Genomic DNA, 19,557 nt, shown 5'->3' with positions numbered 1-19,557 from the left:
CAAGTACAGAGAACGCATGAAAGAACCCGGATGTGTTCTTGATACCGAGGATGCATCGAATGCAGACTTGAGCTAGTACTCGCCTGGTGTCCCAGAAGTCATTGCGGCCGGTTCCGAGTTCGTTCTTCCAAGGAAGCTTGGCAAGACCGGTCTCCACGAGAACACAAGTCCGTTCTCTGCGTTCTTGGAATTGAGAAACAGCCTCACCGCTTCTATCCTGTGATGAAATATGTGCGTTTCTGTCTCCTAGCCGCTTCACTCGCTGTCGTCTTGTAAAGCTGAAGCAAGCTCAGATGTAGATGGCTTATTTTCTCCTTCTCGCTCATCTTTTCGTGTGTAATATTGTAGGCTACTTTACACAACGCTGCCATTGTCACCGGCACCGCATGAACTCTCTCACGCGAAGATGACAGAGTAGGTTACGCACAACACGTCAAATCAAGTTTGAAAACAGCCGCATTTTACCGCGCAGTATTTTGATTGGTCAATCTATCAATTAGACTAACATATCAACAATTTCTTATTTTTATTATTTTATTTTAAGCAATCAGAAATCTGAGGGGGCCGGACATGTAAATGAGGGGGCCTAGGCCCACCCAGGCCCCCTCGTGGCTACGCCACAGGCTGTGCACTGCAGCAAATATGTTAAATCGTGGCTGATATCTATGATATTATATGCTGGAGTTCACATTATGGGTTAAGAAAATGTTACATATGAACTCCTAATGTTCTTAATTTAAAGCCTCACATACAGTATGCTGCACTTTTTATTCAAGTCTGAGTTAAAAATCAGCCCGTTTTAAGGGACATATAATACAGTAGTTAACGTCTGAGGTGGATCAAAAAAGTTCATCAAAGTTGTCCTAAGACAAGAATGGGTGTTGTTCAAAATTCATGTATAACTTTGATGAAAGGTTTTGATCCACTTCAAATGTTGATTACTGCAGATCGATTTGTAATTAAACTTGAACAAAATGAGTTGAGTCAGCATCCGTGTGTTAAATCTAATTAAGAGGAGTTAATGGCTCTTAATTACACCCACACAGAAAGAAGGAAATAAACATGAGGATATAAGGTTATAAACAATGTTTTGTAATCATGCACCTACCCTATTCAATATAAACTAATTCATAGTTGAGTTGAGCGCACATATACATATATAGTAAATATATTTATTTAATAGGTGCTAATATATATATATATATATATATATATATATATATATATATATTGTTGTTTTTTTTTAAATAAGATTTTATTAAAATATATAATATCTATAAAATATATCTAATATATTATTTAAATATATAAAATACATTTGGCTAAGTTAATACATTAACTGGTCATTTAAGTTTTCAGGGCTGTCCACAGTGTCTAGTAGAAATTGTATGTATAATGCAGGCAGGTTGTAAAGTTTTAAAATGTTATAATATACTGAGATTCAAACACTAAAATTAATTCATGGTCATATCTCTATTTTTGTTTATTTTTAAGTCTTTATTCAATATTTGTAGCATTTTTTTTAGATCTAAACAAGAACAAATATGTTTTAATTTACTTTTTCATTAGCAATAACAACACATTTGATCTTAGAAGACCCTTAATATAGGCATTTCAGATATTAAAATGTATTTAAAAAAAATCTTGCTCACATAAACCATGGTCTGTTGAGGATTAGGCTGATGTCTTAATTAAAGACCTGCACATTTTGGGCTGTTCACCAGGTTATATCACACAGCAGATACCTGACTGAAATATATATATATATATATATATATATATATATATATATATATATATATATATATATATATATATATATATATTTTACTAAGAAATTTCTTAATAATTGTATTTATTTAATTAAATGTATTGTTTTTATTTTGCCAAACCAATTTGTCCTCCATGTGATTTAAGATTTTTCCAATTTAAATGCCTCAAAACGGCAAAGTGTGTCTTTAAGACTCTTAAACTGAATGCCTTCCAACAACATAAAATGATATTATCAGACTATTTTGCATGGATTTAATAAAAAAATTCCACTACCGTGGAGAGATGGTATCTTTTTGAACTTTGCGAAGACTGTGGAAATACCAGGGCCTCACAAAAGATTAAAAAGCGTGAAAGGGGTTTAAAAGACCTCTGAGGAACGGTACCTTTTTGTTGGCCGTTCCATGGAACAATTATGCCTCCGAGTCCTCATCCTAACAAAGAGTGATTCCAAGAACTCTTTTGGTGTTGAAATGGGAAGATACTCTTGACTGGATATTTGTGCCCTTAATTCTTTCACATCCCAATCTGCCACTGTTAGAGGGAAAGTTAAAGGGGAGTGCATTTGTCAGACACAACCTAAGCTTCTTATTTCTCTCCTTAAAAATCTGTTTCACCTAGTTTAGATACATCCACCCACCCCTCTGTTACCCTGCTGCTTTTCAGTTCATTGGACTTGTTGCGGATTATCCTACTAGCTCAGACAGATTGGAAAGACTCTGTGTTCTCCACACTGTAAGTGTGTTTGTAATATGTCTGTCAGAGAAGTTTGGTTCTTCAAGAAGAGCTGTCTGTGTGCCTTGTATGTTTGTCTTTGGGGATTTAAAACAGGTTTGTAGCATCTATTACATCTATAAGAAGACAGATTCTTGGGAACGTTTGAGACACAATTATGATCAGAATCTTTAGATGGGAATCTAAAGAAAAACTGGATGATGTAATGGATCCTCAGCAAATGTTCTCGGTACTTTACATTATTTATGTGCTTAACAGTGTGTGAGTGCTTAAAAGTGGGGAAAATAGTTTGAATTGTCCCCTCACCGTGGACCCTGAGAGATGCTGCAAAAACATCAAATTAGCATGAGCTGCAGAACTCAACTTGACAAGGTAGGTCACCGTTTTTGTATTTTAAGGGGTTATTGACTAATAATAAATTACATCTACATTTCATATGTGAAGATATTTTTTGTACCTGTAAAATCCAAGTGTGTCCGGCGGTTTGTTTTAGATAATGACCACCACGCTTGTTTCTTCGCGGTAGGCGTAACTTGTTGTAGGGGCGTGGTTTGTAGTACAGCGGGACGCAGACAGACCCTTCTGGTCAAACCGGCGTGGATAATTTGCTTGCAGTTATTCACTGTTCTGTAGAGGACGCTGTTTCTCCCCAACACATGTCCAGAGAGCATTTCTTTCAATAAGATAGCAGATAGAAGGAACTCACAGATAAATATAGAAAAAGTAAAAGATTTGACATTAATTGAATAGTATGGAAGATACTGGAAAACACCTCAGAACGGTTTTATCGAGGTAAATATAAAAAATAATAATAATAAGATCTGTGATGCGGTTCACCTGAGGTGGTTCTCTGTACTTTTCACTGGTTAAGGTTATTATACAGATTAAACGTCCTGTCTCCTTCGGTCCGTTTGTGCTGTCATCAGCCCCTTCTTCTGTCCTGATCCCTCTGTCCCGTCTTCTGTACGATCTATGGTCTATACGGACAATCACAACAATAAGAGATTAAGTAAAGGTGCTAACTGTCTTGTTTTCTGCTCAGATTATGGCATACATTGACACAAAAAGATGCTAGTACGATTTTGAATGATAGCTACAACAACATAGTATGCTGTTTAAAAGTATTTGGACAACTTTGTTGAACATAGTGGAATATTTATGTGACGCAGTAGGCTACACTTTTACGTAGACACCTGTGTGGACTTGATACTTTAAATCACCTTAGAATCATCTGATCAGTTTCGGGTGGTCAGTTTGATCATTTTATGTTGATGAAGCATTATAGCCTACTGTCTTTTTCTAACGTTTTATTATTGATTTTCATATCACAACTTCTGGTGCTAATGGTTCATTTCCATGGCTCAAAGTGCATTTTGACAGATTGCACGTCGAAAATCACTTTTACTTTCATTTAATAATGCAGCAAACGGTTAGAATTTCTTCTTTTTTACTTTTTAAAAACAAATCTGCATAAATGAATTCACACTTATAAGACTGGATCAAGCTGTCCTTGACCTACTTTCTCTGTGTTCGAAAATGCAAATCTTCAGTTAACATCTTACAATATATGTTGTGTGTGTGTGTGTGTGTAGTCCTGGAAAACCCTACATTATGGGGACAAAATGTCCCCACAAATATGGCAATATCTGAAATCCTTGTCCGTGTGGGTGTTTTTTGAAAATGTAAAAATGCAGAAAGTTTTGTGTGATGGGTATTTTTGGGGGTAGGGTTAGTGTAAGGGTATAGAATATACAGTTTGTATAGTATAAAAATCATTCTGTCTATGGAAAGTCCCCATAAAACATGAAAACACAACATGAGTGTATGTGTGTGTGGTTTGGTTTTTTGTTTGCCCGAGGTGATGGCTTTTATTCAAGTATACAATGCATTTGAATAAGCTATGTTAAGAAAATAACAACTTGCCGTATTAGAAAGGTTCATAAACTGCTGATGAAGCTGAAGAGTCAGTTGTGTTGTAGTGCATGGCGTTTAATTTTCAAAAGGTAATAGATATGTTTTGTGTCCATCACTAAGTTGTGTTATTTCTGGATTGCAGATCATTCAGGAGAACAGAAGGGTAATGTATATTTATCTTTCCCTGTTGATTCAACCCTTATTTTTTATGTCTAATATGTAGTTGTTACATTATGTACAGTTAAAAAGTCAATGTGGAAACCATGTTGCGTGTTCATATTTATCTCTAAAATCTTGTTTACAATTAGACTCCCAACTGTGTGCGTAATTCACTTATTTGCCATGGCACTTAGAAGATTAATTGACAAACAAGGCCTATATTTTAACTGTTTTTAGTCTATTTGCACAGTGAGCTTCCCAACAAGATCATTGTTTGCATGTAATTGAAAAGGCCTATACAGTCAGTCAAAAGTCTAAACACACTTGACTAGACATTTTTTTTACATTTCTCTTGTGTCTACTTATATTATAAAATCATATTATGTAAAATACATATAAATTATATATATGTTTGTGTTGGACCGGATAATAAAGGAAAGAACGGGCAACAAGTGCCCACCATAGAAACTCATTCAGTTCATTTTTGTTTTCATAATTTTGATGACTTTACTATTATTCGAAAATATGTAATAATAAAATAGTGATGAAGTGTATCAGTAAGTGTATCCAAACTTTTGACCTGCATGTATATAAAGATATCAGCGATTCTTTTAAACTAATAGGCAGTCCCTCTTAAACCTGACGTCAATTAAGTAAGTCAAATATCTTAGTGGGATTTCGAGAATGTAGGTCAGGGTTCTTTTGACACAAATAAATACTATGTGGATACGCATGTGATGAGGACTGGAGTTCTCCATTCATCCCTTTTGTGTTTTGCATGAACAGATGCTTGGTAGCAGGGGTCATAATTATATCATTGAGCTTAATTCTATGTGACTACATCTGAAGTGCCTTAAGGTGACTACCACAACGCAAGTTTGGTAGCAGAAAAAGTAGAGGAAGACAGAGTGAGTGAGAGAAAGAGAGCGAGCAGGGGTGAAGGGGGTGTGTCTTGAGTGCTGGGCTCCCAGGGATGGTTTTGGTCACCACCCTAACACAGACCCCCACAGAACTGCTCAACCGCAGCACGGTAGGGTTGCACTGTGCATGGTGTTTGTGGCTGCGTGTGTGTTTTAACGAAGCGATTTGGGGTGGCAAGTCTTTGCTTGTGTGTGTCTGTACGCGCTTGCATGTGTAACAGGAGGCATTTTGATGTTTCTGTGTATGCCGTTGATTCTTTGTCCAAAGTTTTATGTTGATTTATGTAGTTCTGTGAAATCGTCAAGTTGTACTTTAACAGACATTTTAAGTTCATTAAAATGTGGAAGTCTAGTTCTGCTGTACTGGAGGTTTTTGAGAACCAAGAATAACTCATTTTATTAGGTCTAATGATGCTACAATGGGACTGGAAGTGTTTTATCTCAATATCTAGTGGTTGTAAAACTGTTCATATTAACTTTATTTCATTTGGCATTTATGTGCATACAGTATCAGATGTGTAATAATGAAGATAGTGGAGTAATGGGTTATTTTACACACATTTGGCTTTAGCCTAGGTCCTGTTAATCTTGTGATCCTGGTAACCGAACAAACTCCTACCATAACAAAGCTGCACTGATCTTGACCTTGCATATTATCTATAATTATGAATTATGGAAAGAAAGAAAAAATGAGACGAGGTGTCCTAGACGCTCAGCATTAAGAGGGTTGATTTAGGGTTTGTAAAAGAGAGCCGATTTGTGGGTTGATTTAGTGTGTGCAAAGAAGAGCGGGTGGAAAGTAGCAAAGAGATACAGCTGTAAATAATAAAAATCAGGCAGTTTGCCAATCAGATAATCTTTGTCAAGAAAACCATCCTAGGTAAAACTAGTAAATCAGTGTTATTTTTCATTTTATCTTGTGACACTTGAATGAGGAGGCAGCTCAAAAAAAGAAATTTAGTTTTACATTGTCATTATGGTTTAATTAGATAATTGATACTATGGCATGATAATTTAACTTTTGCTTGTCCTTTTTTTATATTTTTTATTCCACATAAAAAAAAGTGTAATTTTCCTGTATGCGTACTCATGTTTGACGATTCAACTTTTACATTCAAATTAATTGTATTGATAAGTTGCCATGCTGGATATGCGCAAACATTTTAACATTTCACTTTTTGTCTGATTTTAATAGTGCGGAACGCTTTCCACCTTCTCCACAGCCATCATAAAATCATTAATAGCATTTGTCTTTTTTTCTAAATGTGTTTTAGCGGAACAAATTATTCACGTTGAATAAATAATAAACATTTTTGGCAAGAAAAAAATATCCCCTGATGGAAACTAAATGAAATGCTGTTTATAATTAGGCAATAGTATGAGGAAAAGGCAAGCAGGGAATTTTTTTTTGTTCCCCTTTCAATTATTCCTGACATTATTTTAATCATTATGTTTTGATGTATTGGTTAATATCTTCTCACTCTGGTCGCTGCGCCCACCTGCCTCACTACTCCTCAACTAGTAATTACAAACAGCTTTTAGAGAACGCTAGGCGGAAAGAAATGCAGTTGCCTCCAGCCAATTTTAGATGTTGAATCACACTTTTATTAAAATGCAATATAATATATTTGTATTAAATAGTGATGGATTGATTGGTGTTGATCAACAAGTGTTAAACTTGTTTGACCCTTTATTTATGACCTTAAATACAAATAAAAATTGTTGTAATTAATTAGTCTATCTTTTACATGAGTTTAACATGTTGTAATGTTCAGTATTACTTAACTCTCACATGTTGCATTGTTAAATGTTTACGTACCAATGTATATAATATCTGTTTAAATTAGTGTCAAGGTTGGGTTAAGTGCATGTTTTTGGTTTATCTGTGTGTAACATCGGGTACAGTCTCTTATTGTAATTTGAGTATCATAAGTGTCAGGCATAGTGAGAATAAATATGTGGTTTCGCATCTCCCTGAGGCTTAAAGTTGCTGTGGCATGTACAGAGTTCACTTAGCGTTTTACAGCCGTGTTTTAAGGGTATATTTAATCAAAATCTTCAGAAACCTTGCAAAACAACATATGTTTTTTCTGTCAAAGATGATGTGTGACTTCTTAAGAACACTTTTTATGAGAATGACAGGGGTAAATCCATGTTAAATTCCCCTCTTTTTGTTCTGCAGCTGGGCCTGAGCAGTCCTTCCTTGTTTTCCCACCTGAGCTTGTTAAAACATACAGGTTAAGGACCAGTCACCCTCTCCTTGCTGTCTCCATCCCAGCCCGCTCTGTTCCACACCCAGCCCCTCTTCTCCAGGCTCTCTATCCCCTCATGGGCACGATATTAGCCAGTGCAAGAGGACCACCTTCTCAGCCCTAACAGCAGTCCTCACCATGGAGATGAAACAACCAATGATGATGGATCAAGAGGACGGGGGAAAGCAGGAGAAAGAACAGGAGTCGCAAGAGAATGGCAGGCTGGTTGCGGACAGCGTTGCGGAGAAGGGTCCGAAATCCTGCTCCGGGTCTGGGCAGGTCTCCAATGGTTATCCCAGCACATCCCCACAAAGTCCCAGGGAAGGTGCAGGCGCTGGGACGGACAGGGGCAGCACCCCTGGAACATTCAGGACTCTGGTGGTCCAGCAGACCAGCCTGGATCCACCTAGGGAGACCTGGAGCAAAAAGATGGACTTCCTGCTGTCGGTAATCGGGTATGCAGTGGACCTGGGCAATGTGTGGCGCTTTCCCTACATCTGCTACCAAAACGGAGGGGGTAAGGTCAAAAGTTAGGAACATTAGGCAGTAGTGCTACTGAAGCTGCAGGCAACACTGAGACAGATAAGTGTGATGCACTCTAGAGGAGTTAAACAAATATTGTGTTGCATCCCATTAAAAGAAAGATTTCCGTCTTAAAGACAAGATCAACTAGGTACTGTTTGCTTAAAAATAACAAATAGACAATGGGGAATTCTGCGGTTGTCTCTGCTCTTTGTGCGATCCAGCTCGCATCTTCAGTGCAAACAGGCTTTAGTCTCCTTTCATTGAATTTGAAGTAATAAAATCTTTGTAATTTCCTGTTTCACCATGCAAGGGGAGTGCATGAGAGATAGAGTGGGCAAGGAGACACTCATCGCATCCAACGCCAATAATTGTGGCTCTCATGGGTGGGACTTTCTCATATTGTTTAATAATCTGGCTCAATGCTACTCAATCAACAGCTATCTAGCGTTCACGTCAAAAGCTCACGTATAAAGCTTTAATCAAGCACAGAGGGCTTGTCTGAACAGGAACTTTTTGTGTATGTTAGCGCCTTTTATGCTGTTATTGTTAGTATAATAGTGCTTTCAGAATGTGTTTAGACCAATGTACTGGAACCGTGAAGATCAAGTTGCACTTCCTGTTTAAATGCTTGTGCTTCACAGGTGCCTTTCTCCTGCCGTACCTGCTGATGGCTGTCTTTGGTGGCGTGCCTCTGTTCTACATGGAACTGGCTTTGGGCCAGTTTCACCGCAGTGGGTGTATCTCCATCTGGAAACACATTTGCCCCATCTTCAAGGGTAAGAAGGGTTCACTTCACAAGATTCAGACTTCTGAGACAGAGGACCCGGGTTAACACTCAGACAGATAGTGGCAGATTGACATGTGCTGGGCTGATAGTACACTCTCCCTTGACATTCTTCTAAACTTCTTACCGATTTCACTCTCTCTTTGTTGATAGCCAGGACTCTGTTATGGAAATTGTCACATTTACCTGGTAAAATGCCAGCTGCTTAAGAAACTTAATTATATGTAAATGGAACTTGATCCTAAATGTCACCCACTCCCCTAAAGTGGAAGGTGCTTGAAACCGAGTTAGATATTTGTTTTTTCCTGTTCTTTTCCAGGTATAGGCTTTGCCATCTGCATCATTGCACTCTACATTGCCTTCTACTACAATACCATAATGGCCTGGGCTCTCTACTACCTCCTGTCCTCCTTTCACACCACACTGCCCTGGACCACCTGCAACAACCGGTGGAACACTCCCAACTGCACCCACTACCTGTCCACCGACTTGAATGTCTCCTGGACCGAAAACTCCATTTCTCCTGCTGAGGAGTTCTATATGTAAGTGCATGTAAGTGCATGTAAGTGCAAGTCCAGGTTTAAAGGGATAGAAACTAAGAACTTTGCCTTCACCAGGCTTCATGTACCATCAACAGACTTTTGTGTTTGAAAGAGGAAGATCCCGAAAGATTCAGGCGGGATTGGGTGTTGTATCCTCTGCTTCACGAGAGATTTAGAGACTTTATTTTGTTGATTGCTCCCATATGTTTTATGTGATGCCGGAATTTCCTGTTTTCCATATAAATGTTACTCATAAGTCCTTTCCTGGAAGATCCACATTCACTGTAAAAAAAAAAACTTTAAGTGTTAAATGTTTAAGTAATTTCAACTTAAAGGGGTGGTATAATGCCCTTTTCACAAGATGTAAAATAAATCTCTGATGTCCCCAGAGTGTGTATGTGAAGTTTTAGTTCAAAATACCCCACAGATATTTTAATATAGCATGTTAAAATTTAAAAAAATGTAGGGTGAGCAAAAACGCACCGTTTTGTCTCTGTTCCTTTAAATGCAAATGAGCTGCTGCTCCAGAGGGTGGAGCTACAACAGCTTGCACTAACAAAGACGTGCACTTAAAATTTCAAAAACGTTTAGCCTTTTATGTTCAAACCGGATTCAGACAAAGATGGAGAGACTCAAGAAGAAGTGACAACATGTAGAATGCAACAGGACATTTCTGAATGGTTAGTTGATGAATTTATGTAGCTTATATGGAGTTATCTTCTAGTCATTGATTAGCATATTCTGTCTTGATAATAAATCGCATCCCGGGGGTGGGGTTTATGTAAATTTTAGGGTTAGTGATGTCACTAACTTGGGAGGAATGTTGTGTAGTCCCAACCAGTCGTTTGTTGTAGTCCTTAAAAAGGGATTTCTTTAAAAGCAAATATCTCCCTTTGCTTTGAACTTCGAGAATTGTAACTTTGCAGATGTTGTTTATGCTCAAACAGCAATATTACACACTAACTAAAGTTTAAAAAGTGAAATCATAATCAACCACCCCTTTAAATTACATTTACCTGACTTAAAAAAAAAAATTGAATCTTGTATAACTTATAAAAAAAAGTTGCTTGACTTATTTTGACGAGTTAAAGAGATGTAAAAACATACGTTGTCCTAACTTATTGATCATATAATGTTTTACAGTGTTCCGATTTTTATTTTATTATTCTGTGGCACCTTAATCTCACAATAGTAGCTTCTACGGGAATGCCTGTCAACCAACTTCTCTCATGTCCTTAGACGGCAGGTGTTGCAGGTTCATCTGTCCCCTGGTCTTCATCAGCTGGGCTGGGTGAGCTGGCAGCTAGCCCTCTGTCTGTTGTTCATCTTCACTGTTGTCTACTTCAGCATCTGGAAAGGGGTCAAGACATCTGGCAAGGTAAGATATACAGAAAACCTCAAGGCAAGGGGAGAAATAGCAACCTTGACTTTAGACTGTTGTTGAAAAGTTGCACCCTTTGTTTAGCAGCTTCTTCATGACTCTCTCTGGTAGGTAGTGTGGGTGACGGCAACCTTTCCATACCTGGTGTTGCTGATCCTGTTGGTAAGAGGGGCCACCCTGCCAGGAGCATGGAGAGGAGTGATCTTCTTCCTGAAACCTGATTGGAGCAAACTTCTAACCACTTCAGTGAGTGGAAACTTCAACCATTTTGAATACTTAGATATTGCACAATCTGTGTTGGTTGCTGTGTCTGTCTTCATCCTAAACACATACTTCTTGCCATCTGTCAGATATGATATGGATGAATGAAAATCTTTACAGACAAATCACTCCATCTGTGTTTTTTCAGGTTTGGCTTGATGCAGCTGCACAGATCTTCTTCTCTCTGGGTCCAGGCTTTGGTGTTCTCCTGGCCTTTGCCAGCTACAATCCTTTTCATAACAACTGCTACAAGTACATACCTCACATTCATACCATCATTTTCTATTGTAGGGGAAATACAGCAATAATACGCTAACACAGGTCACTAACTACGTCATCACGTCAGGTTGAATGATTCCGATTGATTAAAGGGATAGTTCAGGATTTTAGACATGAATCTCTATAGCTTCCCCATAAGCAGTGTGGTGCATTGACCATGACTTACCCCCGACAGCGTCCTGTGAGCCGAGCTCCGGTCCAGTTTTGGTCAAAATGAAATTAGTCCGGCAAGTTTGCTGGGGTCACGGCAATAAAGTTTTTTTCTTCTCAAATCAATATGTGTTCAAAAGAGTGATATATTTGCAGCACAAAACCGCTGTCTATGGAGAGGTCAGACCTCGTAATGGCTTGGCACTATTTTCTTCCCCGTCATATCACTGCGCGCTGCCGCTACCTACAGCCAGCTGGGAGCCGCGCACGTGTCACTTTGTTTACAGCTCGTAAAGAGAACGATAACATGTCTGACTACAGCAGCGACGATGACAACATTGACTTCGACACACAGCCAAAAGGATATCTTCTTTATCTTCGCCAGTTTGGTGTTCACATTGAAGCCCAGAGCAATGAGCCAAAGTCGCCTCAGAGCAACATCTGCCACAGGAAATCTTTGAAATGTGTGAGGAGAAAGCGCCACATCTTTGTTTGTACAGTCCGGATAGTCACAAGTCCGCACCATTTTCTACAAAGCTTGTACAAACTGATCGCTCTTGGTGAGTAGCTATGTTAGCTCGTTCGTGTAGCTGTTCTGAGCACGTAAACACTGCTGTAAACACTGCCGAACAACTGAAAAAGTGGTGTGCGCCTGCGCAGCTCGCAGCTGGCTGTAGGTAGCGGCAGCGCGCAGTGATATGACAGGGGAGAAAATAGTGCCAAGCCATTACGAGGTCTGACCTCTCCATAGACAACGTTTTAGTGACGCAAATATATCACTCTTTTGAACACATATTGATTTGAGAAGAAAAAAGCTTTATTGCCGTGACCCCAGCAATCTTGCCGGACTAATTTCATCTTGACCAAAACTGGACCGGAGCTCGGCTCACAGGACGCTGTCGGGGGTAAGTCATGGTCAATGCACCACACTGCTTATGGGGAAGCTATAGAGATTCATGTCTAAAATCCTGAACTATCCCTTTAAGGCACTGCTTGTCAGAAACCTATCTCTATTTATTATTTGGATATCAGTCAAAATCCCGGTTTAGGCACAAAGTGACCTGCTGAGGTCCCCAATCTGAGGTTCTAGGCTCCAGTATGTCTGCAGATGGTAATTACACCTCTCCTTCCTGCCAGTAAAAGTGTACTGAAACATACACACACACACACACAGATACACCGCTTCTTCAAGGTTGGAGTTGGTCGAGTTCTAGCTCTGACCAGGAAACTTTCCCAAAACACACTGATAAGATATTTTTTCTCTCAGGAAGTGGTTCAGACAATGTTTGTCATTATTCTCTTATGATTAAAGATGAAGAGTAAAGGTCGGTGCCAATGGCCTCATGGTCAGTGCGCCGACATGTAGCGTCTTTGCGCTCGGGCGGCCCGAGTTCGAGTCCCGGCTCGTGGACCTTTCCCGATCCCATGCCCCGTCTCTCTTCCACCTCGTTTCCTGTCATCTATCTACTGTCCTGTCACAATAAAAGGAAAATCACCAAAAAACAATATAAAAAAAAAAAAAAGATGAAGAGTAAAGGCAACAGGCCTGAGTGACCTCAGTGTCATAGGCTAACAGGGTCAGCTAGAAGAGTAAATATAGGTTTTAGGTGCTTCTCTCATAAACACAAAGAGAAAGTAAACAGTGAACAGCCATTCCCTGGCACCATTTTTATTCCCCCTGCAACATGTTTCACGTGTTTCTATGCAGGTTTATATAATGCCCTGACAAACAGCCACAACACCTTTTCGTAATCACCACTCAGATTTTCATATCTATTTCTAGAACCCTTTTTTTCTGTTGGGGTCCCTGTTTGAATTATCTTTTTATTTGTCCCTTTACTTTTAGCTCAAATCTTTATATCTCTCTTTGATTTTCAGAGATGCATTGATCACAAGCTCAGTGAACTGTCTGACCAGTTTCCTGTCAGGCTTTGTGATCTTCACAGTGCTAGGCTACATGGCAGAGATGCGCCACCAAGGTGTGGAGACTGTAGCTAAGGATGCTGGTGAGCACCACATTTCTTTATGCTTGCTCCCATTTACATTCAAAGAAGTACGAATTAGAGAATTTTTTATTATTTAAACCATAATACCAAATAAATCATTGCATATGAAAGTTTGTGAGAAGCCGTACAATGTGATATGGCCGTTTACATTGAAATTACATTTGATGTACCTGTGCTGATTGAATGCATGTGTTCGAAGGTCCCAGTCTGCTCTTCATCATCTATGCTGAGGCTATTGCCAATATGCCTGCTGCTACATTCTTCGCCATCATATTCTTCCTCATGATAATTATGCTGGGGCTGGATAGCACGGTCAGTCTTTCTTTCTTTCTTTCTTTCGAGACAATTTTATCTTAATGAATTAGCTTTTTTCCCTGTTTACTCAGCTTATTGTCTCTGAATTTAGTATGATGTATTGTCAACAGTGTTTCATTACATTAAGTCTTTAGTGCGCATAGTTAACCCATTCCTGTCCTTATAGTGATCACACTCGCAATGAAGTCATGTTAGGCATGGCTTATTATAGTCTGCTAATTAAATAACTCCATATGTAGTCTAATTTTCTTTCATTATAATGTTTGTCCCTGTCAAAAACCACTGAGTTAGTGCTATATTCACCGTAACGAGCATTATTTGGATTAATGCCTGTACAGGTTCAATGGGTCCTTGACCTACTTTTCTATCATCCCCTGCTTTTCACTACAGTTTGCTGGTCTGGAAGGTGTAATTACAGCCATGTTGGACGAATTCCCCCACCTTTTGGCCAAAAGAAGAGAATGGTTTGTTCTCGGCCTGGTGTGTGTCTGTTATTTGGGCGCCCTCTCGACTCTCACCTACGTGAGTCTTAACAGCACAGCTAACAAAAATCTTGTTTTGCATTGGAGGTCTTTATTAAACATTGTCCAGAGACCAAACTTGGAATTTTACCAAAACAACATGTCATTTTCCAAAGTGTGCACATTCATTATTCCTTTTAATACTAGCGTAATGTGTTTTTAGGGAGGTGCGTTTGTTGTTAAACTATTTGAGGAGTACGCCACGGGTCCTGCTGTTATCACCGTAGTCTTCCTCGAGGTCATTGCTGTTTCCTGGTTCTATGGTAAGTATTGGATTCCAGCTAAATCATTCAAAACATCCCTTTAATTAATTTTGATATGTTCCGCTGGTCTAATTCAGTGGCGGTTTGACGCAACTAAGTGCAAACAAACTCTTACGTAGTTTCTTATTGAATTGTCTTGACAAGATCAGCCCTAGAGGCTTTTAAGCTGGAGACAGAAAATGTATACTTTTGACATTTCACAATTTTTGTATTACAGTTCCTCAACTCCCTCAAAACTCTTCAAGACTGTCTGAGCATTGCTGTTAAACCTCCTAGCTTGTGTCATTTATATTTCTTATTTTTGGACTGTGTACCCTTTCCTATGAGAGTCTATGAAAATCTCATTTTAGTCACTGCTACAGGGAGAGAAGTCATAATGTCGAACTATAAAACTGTTTAGTCATTCTATCACTTTATTCTCTGCTGTTGTCCATCTGTTCTTTCTCATCCACCTACCATTTATAAGTCCCAAAATGATATCATGCACTTCAATAGTTTCGTAATCCGATATGTCGCTTCAGGCAATGTGCACTAAGTGTGTTTGTAAAATACTTGCAGGGACGACACGTTTCTGCAACGACGTGCAGCTGATGCTTGGCTTTGCCCCTGGTATTTTCTGGAGGGTCTGCTGGGTAGCCATCTGTCCCTGCTTCCTATTGGTCAGTCCTTTACATAACATTTATGCATCTGGTGACTTGCCTAAGCAACTTATATTGCTTTCAATGAATACATTGTATCAGTTTATGCATTCCCTAGGTTTCATACCCATAGTTTTGGCATATGCTACGCTGCGTGGGCTATATAAATCCAGTCCAGAAAGGACTGCATTCACTTACAAATACATTAAAATAGATTGTTGGCCCAAAAATGAAAATTCTGTCATTATTTACTCACCCTCATATCATTCCAAACATGTATGACTTTCTTCTGCAGAACACAAATGAAGATTTGTTGTTGTTAAGGATTTGTTTAAACTGGTTTTGCCCCAATGAAAGTCAATGAGGTCCAAAATAAATTTGGAAGTTATGAATTAAAAACAAAAAAACTATTATTTTTTTTGTACCACAGAAAAAAAGTAAGTCATACAGGTTTGGACCAACATGAGAGCGAGTAAATGACAACAGATCCCAGCATGTCAGATATGCAAATACAGTTTTAAAAAAAAAAAAAAAAATTTTTTTTTTCTTTTTTCCTCATTCTTTCATGCCTGTAGTTCATTATTGTGAGTTTCCTGGCATTCCCTCCCGAGGTGAAGCTGTTTGACTACCTCTACCCTTTCTGGACCACAGTGCTCGGCTACTGCATTGGAGTCTCCTCCTTCATCTGTGTGCCTTCCTACATGGTCTACTATCTGATCACCACCAAAGGAACCTTCAAACAGGTGAGCCTAGACAGACTAAAACATCAAAACACGTACATGACTGTATCTGGTCTGATCAGGTAACATTTAAACACATTACAGAAGCACAAACACAATTATGCTGCAATGCATCTTTGTTTGAGGCGTGAAGATAGACATCAAAGGGCCTCATGGCTGTCAGTCACTACATGCATCCATACAGTGACTTTGAGAGTGTGTGTTTAGTCACAGGATGTGTGTTTGGCAGATGGTGAAAAATGACACAAGGTTAATCTTTGTTGCTCCTGTGATATAACTACCAGTGCTTTTAGCATGTCAGGTTTTGGGTGAGTAATTATGTCTCTCACAGAGGAGAGTTTTAGCCCACAGCTGTTCACTATTTAACTGCTAAAGAATCACTTAGTGCATTGTGAAATCCTTTAATTTATAAGCAGTCTCTGAGACATTTCTTTGAAGTTGAGCTGTTACTGTCTTCACTTGCTGTAGTTTTTTCAGTTGCTTAAATGTTTTCACAGTTCATGATGTAAAATCTTTGTGCCACTCTCACTGCTTACCCCCATAGCGTCTGTTAAAAAGCATTACCCCTGAGGCTTCGGGGTCCAGCGGCCCTCAGAGAGACACAATTGTCATCACCAATGCCGTGTGACACATATCGTCCTCTGCTGGACATGTAGCACAAACGCGGCGGGCCCGTGGCTCCTGTAAGGGCCCCGGCCGACCTCCCTTCACACCTCACCCCAGAGGAGTCTGCTACCTGTATTGTGTGACGGTGGGGCCAGGCCTCCGAATACAGCCGTTGTTTATTGTATTCTTGCCGTCCATGTGTTACCAGTCATCGCTCATTTGAGTTACTGACCGACGTGGAAAGTTCTTGAGATAGTTTTTTTGTCCTTCCATTGTTCATTTCATATATATAAATATGTGTGTGTGTGTGTGTGTGTGTGGCTCATGAGTACACGACCATTCAAAAGTTTGGGGTCAGTAAGAATTTTTTAGATAATTAGAATTTGTAGATAAAAAAGATAATTACTACTTTTATTCAGCAAGGATGCATTAAACGAACAGTTAATACTTTTACATTGTTACAAAAAAATTCTGTTTCATATAAATGCTGTTTTTATCTTTCTATTCATCATAGAATCCTGGGAAAAGTATATCATGGTTTCCACAAAAATACTGTGCAGCACAACTGTTTTTTTTTTTCAACATTGATAATAATAAGAAATGTTTCTTGAGCATCAAATCATCATATTAGAATGATTTTATGAAGGATCATGTGACACTGAAGACTGCAGTAATTATGCTGACAATTCAGCATTTTACAATGTATTAAAATAGAAAACAGTTATTTTAAAATTGTAATAATATTTCACAATGTTTATTTATTTTTATTTTTAGCAAATAAATGCAGCTTTGGTGAGCATAAAAGACTTCTTTAAAAACTAAAAAAATCTTACTGCTCCCAAACTTTTGAACGCTGGTATATTTGTTCAGTGAAGTTTGGGATAGGAACAGGAATGTACACACAAATGGTTCAATTTACTTTATGAAGATATAACACACACACACACACACACACATATATATATATATATATAGTTTTTCTACAATCATTTGTTTTTTAAATACTAACTAAATACATAAAGATAGCTATATTATGGTTTTGTGACCAATTTCAGGTATATTTTACATGTACACACATTTATATAAGGCCATATTCTTTATTGTTATTACAGGAATTTGTACAGTAAGTATGACTTCAATGAATCTGTTTTTGGTTTAGAGACTGAATCCATCACTAATCATGGATATATTGTCTTTTTTTCTTACTTTAAAAAAAAAATGTGTTAATTTGTTTTTTCATTTCAGATGTGGTAAGGGTAAATGTAGGTTACGGTTGTAGGTTTTAAATGAGAGAAGCAAGAGCTCAAATAATTTTTATTTAGGTCCAGATGTGTGTTTTTTTTTTTTTTGCACAGGTGTGTTTGAGTGAGTGTTTATGTGTGTGTCTTTGTCCACCAATCCCGTATACAGTATGAAACAGTTATTAAGTGTTTAGCCTACTTTTTGTGGATATTTATCAACTGTTAGACACATGTGTATTTATTTGTGGCGCATTTCATTCACATAATGCTTATTTTGTTTATTTACAACTGGAACTCTTTGTCTGCCTATACCAGTTTCCATTTACATGTAGCATTTACAAGGATGGGACCAAATATTCAGGACTGGGGAAACCAAATGTAGAAGTCTTAAGACTCGTTTATTGAAAAACCCATATTGATCGACCACTAGCATGCTCCTCAATATCAACAGGGGGCTCTGAGCATTTCCTTTTTTTTACATATTTCTTTATGTGAGTTACACAAACTAGCAGAAACCAAAAACTATTGTGCTTGTTTCATATACGCTTCAGCCTTGATTCAGACTTTTTTTTTTCATGAGAAAAGAAAGGTGTGACTGGACATCTAAGTATGTGCATCATGCATGTGCAATTTGTGAGTCTTGCTGTTTGTGCGGTCCGACGTTCTGTTACTCGTTGATTTCGTAGAGTGGGAAAAATGTGAGGACGTCGATTTCTCTGTCGAACTGACATGTTTGAGCTGTACATTGAGGTAGAAAAGTAATAAGCCACGGTCAGTTCCGTCAGTGTGTGTGTGCATGCCGTAGACATGAGTCTATATTGTGCATCTGTGTGTGTGGGTGTGTGTGTGTATGTGTGTGTGCTTCAGTCCAGTGCTGACTTTTCCTCTTCTTTCTCAACAGAATTGAATATTCTGTCTATCAAAGTATTGAAAATCTATAGTACTAACTATGATCTATGTATGTCTCCAAGACTGTTAAGAGAAAATATGTATAGGACAAAGACATATATGAATTATTAAGAGATATAAAATAAAGGTATATGTATAATGGATGTGTGTCTTTATTGTGTTTATAATATAAATATGGAGGTATTTGACTGCCGTTCCTATCGTGTATCTTTACTTTCAAAGTACTGAATTTGTTGCTTACACAGAAGAACATGTACAAGAAGTTACATGGTACTGAATAATTACCATATTCATATATAATGTTATTTTCTTTATGGTACTTCAAGCATGCATGGAATTATCATGGTATATTTTTTTAATGTTTTCTAACAAAGTGAAAAAAGTAAAATAATTTTTTTTAATCATTTCTTTTAAAATGTAATTTTTGTAAAATTTCTTCTATTTGTCTTTTCTTATTAAATATTTAACCAGTAAATCATAAAAATACAGTTCAAAAGTTCGGGGTCAGTAAGATATTTTTAAAGAAATTAATACTTGGTCATTTAAAATGGTCAAAAGTGACAGTAAAGGCATTAATAATGTTTACAAAATGTTAAAATGTAAAAAAAAATGCTGTTCTTATGAACTTTATATTTATCAAAGAATA

At 38.0% G+C, this 19,557-nt stretch overlaps 1 protein-coding gene across 2 annotated transcripts; it reads left to right on the top strand.

The window, feature by feature from the left end:
- Nucleotides 1-4,471: 4,471 nt before the first annotated feature.
- slc6a4a (solute carrier family 6 member 4a) lies at nt 4,472-19,052 on the top strand. 2 transcript variants are annotated; one of them, XM_082180515.1, is made up of 14 exons: nt 4,472-4,582; nt 7,681-8,267; nt 8,917-9,051; nt 9,379-9,601; nt 10,841-10,979; nt 11,094-11,228; nt 11,392-11,495; nt 13,551-13,678; nt 13,878-13,990; nt 14,384-14,515; nt 14,678-14,777; nt 15,336-15,436; nt 15,991-16,158; nt 16,700-19,052. In XM_082180515.1, exons 2-14 carry the CDS (start codon nt 7,889-7,891, stop codon nt 16,781-16,783), a joined length of 1,941 nt encoding a protein of 646 aa, XP_082036641.1. In that variant the 5' UTR covers nt 4,472-4,582; nt 7,681-7,888; the 3' UTR covers nt 16,784-19,052. The 2 variants fall into 2 exon arrangements, with proteins under 2 accessions (XP_082036641.1, XP_082036640.1); XM_082180514.1 differs by lacking the exon at nt 4,472-4,582 and adding an exon at nt 4,626-5,608.
- The last annotated feature ends 505 nt before the right edge of the window (nt 19,053-19,557 follow it).

This window comes from Leuciscus leuciscus, assembly GCF_965113295.1.
Source record: "Leuciscus leuciscus genome assembly, chromosome: 9".
NCBI lineage: Eukaryota > Metazoa > Chordata > Actinopteri > Cypriniformes > Leuciscidae > Leuciscus > Leuciscus leuciscus.
Note: the sequence above shows the minus strand (reverse complement) of the source record. Positions and strands in the feature narration are given on the sequence as shown.

Excerpts from the sequence above, each read along its gene's own strand:
- slc6a4a (XM_082180515.1), top strand. The coding sequence starts at position 7,889 with ATGGAGATGAAACAACCAATGATGATGGATCAAGAGGACGGGGGAAAG. Across the intron at positions 13,991-14,383 it reads TGCTGGGGCTGGATAGCACG|TTTGCTGGTCTGGAAGGTGT; the intron begins GTCAGTCTTTCT and ends TTTTCACTACAG. Across the intron at positions 14,516-14,677 it reads CCCTCTCGACTCTCACCTAC|GGAGGTGCGTTTGTTGTTAA; the intron begins GTGAGTCTTAAC and ends ATGTGTTTTTAG.